Consider the following 8,010-nt stretch of genomic DNA (forward strand, 5'->3'; position numbering starts at 1 on the left):
AAGTGCTTGCCTTATAAGCCTAATATCTTGGGTTTGATTCCCTGAGCCTTTAGAATAACTAGAATCAGTGATGTGCCTCTGTAATCCTAGCATTCCTACACTGAGATGGGAGGCAAAGAGAAGAACTTGATGTTCACTGGTCAGCTAACCGGAAGTATACCTGAAGCAGCAGAAAGAAAAGACCTTTCCTTAACAAGAGGAAGGAGAGAACTGACTCTTGAAACTTCTAACCATATAACTATTGCCTTCACACACACACACACACACACACACTCACACTCACACTCACACACACACACATACACACACACATTATGCAGGAACACATAATGCAGGTAAGCATCCAAGCATATACATATGAGAAACCTATGTATTTTCATATGAAGTTGTTGTTTTTCAACTCTTACTTTGAGTTCCAATTGTCTATGTCATGATGATTGTTGTCTAGGAAATTGTAGAACCAAAATTCCTAACTATTGGCCTCACAACTGTACTACATTGTAACTGTAGGATAATTTATTTGATTGACAATAACTGGCATAGGCAATGCAACATTTTAGTTTCTGGAATAATTTCTAGTATTGTGATAAATAAGTGAATCACAAAATATTTAGTTGGTAATTTTGTGATAATATAGAATAAACCAGAATTCATACTTTGATAAAACATGTATGGAGGTACAGTACTTGGCAAGCATTTTGTTGTAAAACGAAGCAGGATTCAGAAAATAAAGACAATGAGATTTCATTAAAAAACTCTCAAACAGCCATAAAAATGTAAGCAGGATGAATGAAAAAAATGTTACTGCTCTCATGAGACAATTGCCGAGTGATTATGTTGTGTTTAAGGTGTGATCCATAAACACTTAAAAATATCTAATAATTTTGTTAAAGACCATACTGGTGTTTATACTTACATTTTTAAAAGTCAATTTAGGATTATGAATTCTACTTCTGAAAATGGTTTATGTTCCTCTAAACATGGAAGACAGAGAGCTCAGTGTGTAGGACAGAATACATGGCTCAACGTCCTTTAGGACAAGGTGTCTTTACTTTGAGTCAGGAGAATCATAAAGGAAACAATGTCATGCCACTGCAATCCTCAACTGTTAGAGATTGAAATAGTGCATCACCTTCTACTAAGTAAAACTAAGTAATTAATTACTATTTCACTTTCAGAGGAACTCTCTAGAAAGGGAGAGTCTTCTATGTTAACAAGCATCGATGACAGTGATGTGACCATTTAGAAATCCTGGCTCGGAAATAAAGCCAGAACAATTACCATCTGAGTGTCTACTAAAAATTACATTGACACATGAGCCAAGGTAGTCCCCAGGGGTAGTATATTTCTACTTTAGTAGTACTGAGTGCACAAAGCCAGGGATTACTTTTTGTTGGGGAAGTATATTCCTGAGGATGGTTTGTTAAGTCATAGACTAAAAGCCATTTGTATTTTCATAAGCAACTTGATGAAGTTCTATGAAGGTAATATTTAATTGTGTTGCTAAGGGGTATTATTTAGAATACTTTTCAATTTGAACATCAAAAATGATGAAACAAAAAAACATAAATCATGAGGATATCATCTTAACATATATAATTACTTAGTATGGTTACTTGTATTTATTCAATTTCTTAATTGTGAATTGAAATTTCTTATTTCAAATAATAGTAGTGACATTAATAGTGCAACTATTGTGTTTGACATTGTCTTAAATCTATTACTAATAAAAGGAATATATACTAGAAGTTTTCAGTATTTTAGAGAAAAATCATAGAGAACAAATTCACATGAAGAACACCACAAAAATATAGTATAAAAACAGCTTATGTTTATTGACATAAAGTTAATTATATAACAAATATTTTATTTGTTTTTTACATAGCTATCAAATGATTGTAAGTCTCTTTGAACAGGAAAGTTCTATAACCCTCTGTTGTGTGTCCTGCCTGGACTAAAATTTTCATACCATGGATAAGAGCTGTTAGTGGAAAAGTTTGTTGAGCAGTGTGCTGAGGCTAAGGTTTCCATACGTGACATAATTGAGAATAAAAAGATAAAAATTATCATCATAATAAATGATCTTTTAATCAGAAAATAGCATCTTCAGAATATTGACTATCATTGAAATATTAAAACAAAGACTTAAAAACTCATTTTGAATGAGCAGTTACAAAAACTTGCAAGGTAAAATTCTTTGCAGAAGAGAAGACAGAATAGTAAGAAAAATATCACAAACACAGAAAATGTATGAAAATGGTGTAACATAATCATCTCTCAGTGGTAAATAATGTTTGTCCATAATATACACTAGTAAATTACAACATATATATATTATTCATATATATTATATACAACATAATATATATCATATACATATACATATACAATATATATCTCAATACATACTTCAGTGAAATATATTTATGTATTAAATTGACTTAAACGAAATATTCAATGATTTTTGAAGCGTCAACTCTGATAAGAATCTGAGTTAGGTGAATGGAGACTTAACATATCATGTGGCACACATGCATCTGATTCAGTTATCTTAAGAATTAAATTTTTTCAAAATGCAATTAAATTATCTATTTCAAATTTACCACTTCTGCAGATGAAGATCTATTCAAACAAGAAAAATTGAATGCCTCCACACTGATGGAATTTATTCTTCTTGGATTTTCTAATGTTCCTAATTTGCNGTGGNTGCTNTTTATGATATTTTTGNTCATGTATNTGACNATTCTNTTGTGCAACAGCATTATNATAGTGTTAGCAAAAACTGACCCTACTCTCCAGACTCCTATGTATTTTTTCCTTAGCAACTTTTCCTTTTTGGAAATCTGTTATGTAACAGCTACTATCCCAAGAATGCTTATGGATCTATATACCCTAAAAGGNAACATTTCTGTGTTTGCCTGTGCAACACAAATGTATTTNGTCCTNATGTTGGGAGGCACAGAGTGCCTCTTGCTAGCAGNTATGGCCTATGATCGTTATGTGGCTATCTGCCATCCTCTACAATATACTTTACTTATGAAGAATAAGGTGTGTTTACAGCTGGTAGCTGTCTCCTGGATCAGTGGGATTCCAGTAGAAATTGGGCAGACCTACCAGATATTCTCTCTTCACTTTTGTGCTTCTAACAGAATAGATCACTTCTTTTGTGACATCCCCCCACTTCTCAAGCTCGCTTGTGGTGACACCTTTATGAATACAGTTGCAGTGTATGTTGTTGCAGTGGTGTTTGTTATGGTTCCATTTCTGCTAATCATTATCTCCTACATCAAAATTATNTGCAACATTATGAAACTGTCTTCAGCCAAAGGGATGGCCAAGGCTTTTTCCACCTGCTCNTCCCACCTGATAGTTGTAGTCTTGTTNTATGGAACAGNAAGCATTACNTACTTACAGCCCAAACAAAGTCAGTCAGAAGGAATGGGGAAGCTGCTGTCTCTTTTCTACACCGTTTTGATCCCAGCTTTGAATCCTATTATATACACTCTGAGGAACAAAGATATTATGATGGCACTGAGAAAATTACACAATAAGTTACTGATATGGTGGGAAACCTTAAAATAGAAAAATACAGGTGCATAGAATTGAAAATTCAAGCTTGGTGCTGCAAATCTTAATGCATAGTCTTACACTGGGTATTTGAATAACAAAGTGCATTGTTTAAGAGACACTCTTTTATTGATTTAATTATATTGGGTATATTGGATATAAAAATTAACTAAGTCAATGTAAATATATTACTTTTCATATCTATCTATGCACAGATTTTTACCTACTGTATTTCTAGGTTACTGGTTCAACTTAGTGTAAGACAGTTAATTGTATTATATCCCTAAACATTGGGGTCACTTGTTAAAATGAGCTTTGTCTAAACTTCTTAGTCCTCATAGGATTTTCTGTCTTCTGTTCATATATTTGGATTTAATGTGGCTGCTGTTTTCCAAGTTTTTGTTATTGTTGATTTCATTGGTTAGGAGCTATATGTCTCTGACCTCTGATGTTTATCCACACATTACTGTATGTAGGCATAGGTTTGTACTCTGCCTTTTTGTTTTGTGAGTATTTGGTTGGTCTTCATTTCCATTATAACACATAGGGATCATGTTTCAAATATCTTATTTTAGAAGAAGAAATTTGATGTTAAAAATGGACGTCACTTTTTGCTTGACCTCTGATCTCTTGTTCTCCATTTCTCTGTACTCCTACAGTCCATAGTCTTTTCAAAAATGTATTTGTTCATGCTCTTACTTTCTTATATTTCTATTAAAACTTTTGTATTTGATTTAGCAATCTGTTTAGAAGTGCAATGTACCAAATATTTCAAATTAAACTATGTAAATGCAATATATTATTTGAATGTTATATTTTAATTATGTTAGATTAATATATGTACATGCATACACACTTTATCTTTACATATATGTATATATATATATATATATATATATATATATATGAGGGGGGGAAGAGAAAATCATAGACTGACAGAGACAGAGACAGTGACAGAGATAAGTTTTATTACTTTATTCAACAATCAGAAAAGTCAAAGAACTGCACCTTGACTTGTCTCACAATAGATCTCTGTGCTTAATTTTATCAACAACTGAAATATAAACATTCTTACGGTAGAAACATTTTTTCTATATCCTAGACTCCATGATACATACTGAGTAATAAAAATGTCATATTGTGTTAAAATATTGCTCAAGAATATAAAGTATTAGCTCTAGATTCATATCTGTTACACATTTCAGAACTTTTATCTTTAATTTAATCATAAATTATTTCATATGGTAATTTACATTACTTAATTCTCTTCATTCATGATAATATTTTAATATACCAGAGTGGTAAATAATATTTTCAACTGTTCTGATTCAAACTTATATTTCCTTCTAAGACTTCACTCAAAATGAAATTTTGAATTGAAATGTTTAAAGCTATCCCACAAAATATTGTCCAAATAAAAAAGAGAAAAGATTCAAATCAGTTTTGACAGGAATACTATATGATTAATTCAATTATGGACAAGATAAAACACTGTGGAAGAAAGCTTAGAGTGAGGGCCACAGTGAATTTACAGAGAGTGAGGTAGAATGAACAGAGTGTGCAGTCATCTTTAACTGTGTTCTCTTGATATATATTTTTCAGGTTAGTATTTTCATTAAATTCCTCATTGTGTGTATGTGTTAATCTCTGATTCTTGTGCCTTCAGGTAGGCTGTTTTGTGGTATTGTTTTGTTTTTATGGTTTTTTGGTTTTGGATGTGTTTTGTATTGTTTTGTTTTGTTTTGTTTTTATGAGAGGCATAAAATAAATGGAGCTACACCGGAATGGAGTTAAAGAGAAACTGAAAATAATATGAAGAAAATGGGAAGGATAGAAAAGACAGAAATAGTATGACATATATTTTGTAGAAAAAAGCATTTTTAAATAAAAAATAAAAACAATGAGCTGAAGCATGATTGAAAGTGACACTTTGTACACACATATACAAACATCTGTATCTATCACACACAATCCCCTACACAAGATTATATGAATAGGACCACAATGGTTTATATAAGTAATTCAAAATTTGTGCATGAGTATTTATTTCAGGAGAAAGTCAATGTTTTAAAAATAAGACAAAATTGTTTATAAATATACAGTAGTAATCCTATATCCGGAATAAGGACATATGTTCCACTATGCTCATAACAGCCTTATATATAGTAGCCAGAAGTTGGAAAGAACCTATACGTCCCTCAACAGAAAATGTGGTACATTTACACATATAACTCAGCTATTAAAAAAAATGAATTCATGAAATTCTTGAGCAAATTAATGGAACTAGAGAATATCATCCTGAATAAGGAAACACAATCACACAAAAAAACACATATGGTATATACACTCAGTGATAAGTGGATATTAGGTCAGAAGCTCAGAATACCCAAGATACAATTCACAGTCCAAATGAAGCTCATTAAAAAGGAAGACCAAAGTATGGATAATTCGGTCCTTCTTAGAAGCAGAAATGAAATACCCATGTGAGGAGATACAGAGATAAAGTGTGGAGCATAAACTGAAGGAAAGACTGTCCAGAGACTGCCCTACCTGGGAATCAATCACATATACAGTCACCAAACTCAGACACTATTCTGGATGCCAACAAGTGCTTGCTGGCAGGAGCCTGATATAGCTGTCTCCTGAGAGCCTATGCCAGTGCCTGACAAATACAGAGGTGGATGCTCTCAGTCAATCATCAGACTGACCACAAAGTCCACAATGGAGAAGCTAGAGAGAGGACCAAAGGAGCTGAAGGAGTTAGCAACCCCATAGGAGTAAGAACATGATGAACCAACCAGTATCCCCTGAGCTCCCAGTGACTAAACCACCAAACAAAGAATACACATGGAAGGACCCATGTCTCTGGCTGCATATGTATCAGAGGATAGCCTAGTTGGTCATCAATGTGAGGAGAAGTCTTGGTCCTGAGAAGGCTCTGTGCCCCAGTGTATGAGAATCCTAAGACAGGGAACTGGGAATGGGTGGGTTAGTGAGCAGGCTAAGGAGGAATGGAATAGGGATGATTCAGAGGAGAAACCAGGAAAGGGACAACATTTGAAATGTAAATAAAGAAAATATCTAATTAAAATATTATTTGAAAAAGGGAGAGTGAAACCCTAAAATGTCCACCAGAGAAGTCCTAAACCTGGTAAACAGCTTCAGGGCAGTAGACAGATATAAAATTAACTGAAATAAATCAGTGGCCTTCCTCTACAAGAAGGACAGACAAGATGAGAAAGAAATTAGGGAAACAACACCCTTTACAATAGTAACAAATAATATAAAATACATTGGTGTGACTCTAACTAAGGAAATGAAAGATCTGTATGATAAGAATTTCAAATCCCTAAAGAAAGAAATTGAAGACGATCTCAGAAGATGGAAAGATCTCCCATGCTCATAGATTGGCAGCACTAACATAGTCAAAATGACCATCCTGTCAAAAGAAATCTACAGATTCAATGCAATCCCCATCAAAATTCCCACTCAATTCTTCACAGAGTTAGAAAGGGAGATTTGCAAATTCATCTGGAATAATAAAATACCTAGGATAGCAAAAACCATTCTCAACAATAAAAGAACCTCTGGTGGAATAACCATGCCTGACCTTAAGCTGTACTACAGAGCAATTGTGATAAAAAAAAAAAAAAAATACATGATACTGTTACATCAACCAACAGGTAGATCAATGGAATAGAATTGAAGATCCAGAAATGAATCCACACAACTATGGTCACTTGATTTTTGACAAGGGAGCTAAAATCATCCAGTAGAAAAAAGACAGAATTTTCAACAAATGGTGCTGTCACAACTGGTGGCTATCATATAGAAGAATGAGAATTGATCCATTCTTATCTCCTTGTACAAAGCTCAAGACTAAGTGGATCAAAGACCTCTGCACAAAACCAGAGACACTGAAACTTATAGAGGAGAAAGTGGGGAAAAACCTCGAAGATATGGGCACAGGGAAAAAAATCTAAACAGAACACCAATGGCTTGTGCTTAAAATCAAGAATTGACAAATGGGACCTCTTAAAATCAAGAATTGACAAATGGGACCTCATAAAACTGCAAAGCTTCTGTAAGGCAAAAGACAGTGTCAACAAGACAAAAAGGTCATCAACAGATTGGGAAAGGATTTTTACCAATCCTAAATCTAATACAGGACTAATATCCAATATACAAAGAGCTCAGGAAGCTGGACTCCAGAAATTCAAATAACCCCATTAAAAAATGGGGTACAAAGCTAAACAAAGAATTCTCAGCTGAGGGATAGCAACTGGCTGAGAAATATCTGAAAAAAAAATGGTCAATATCCTTAGTCATCAGGGAAATGGAAATGAAAACAACCCAGAGATTCCATTTCACTCCAGTCAGAATGGCTAAGATTAAAAATTCAGGTGACAGCAGATGCTGGGGAGGACATGGAGAAAGAGGAAC

General features: G+C 33.6%; 1 protein-coding gene across 1 annotated transcript; it reads left to right on the forward strand.

The window, feature by feature from the left end:
* Nucleotides 1-2,616: 2,616 nt before the first annotated feature.
* Nucleotides 2,617-3,582, forward strand: LOC110319173 (olfactory receptor 10AG1-like). The gene has a single exon (XM_021194618.1). It carries the CDS (start codon nucleotides 2,659-2,661, stop codon nucleotides 3,580-3,582), a length of 924 nt encoding a protein of 307 aa, XP_021050277.1. The 5' UTR covers nucleotides 2,617-2,658.
* Nucleotides 3,583-8,010: the final 4,428 nt, after the last annotated feature.

The sequence above is a fragment of the Mus pahari genome, chromosome 3 (genome assembly GCF_900095145.1).
Source record: "Mus pahari chromosome 3, PAHARI_EIJ_v1.1, whole genome shotgun sequence".
Taxonomy (NCBI): domain Eukaryota; kingdom Metazoa; phylum Chordata; class Mammalia; order Rodentia; family Muridae; genus Mus; species Mus pahari.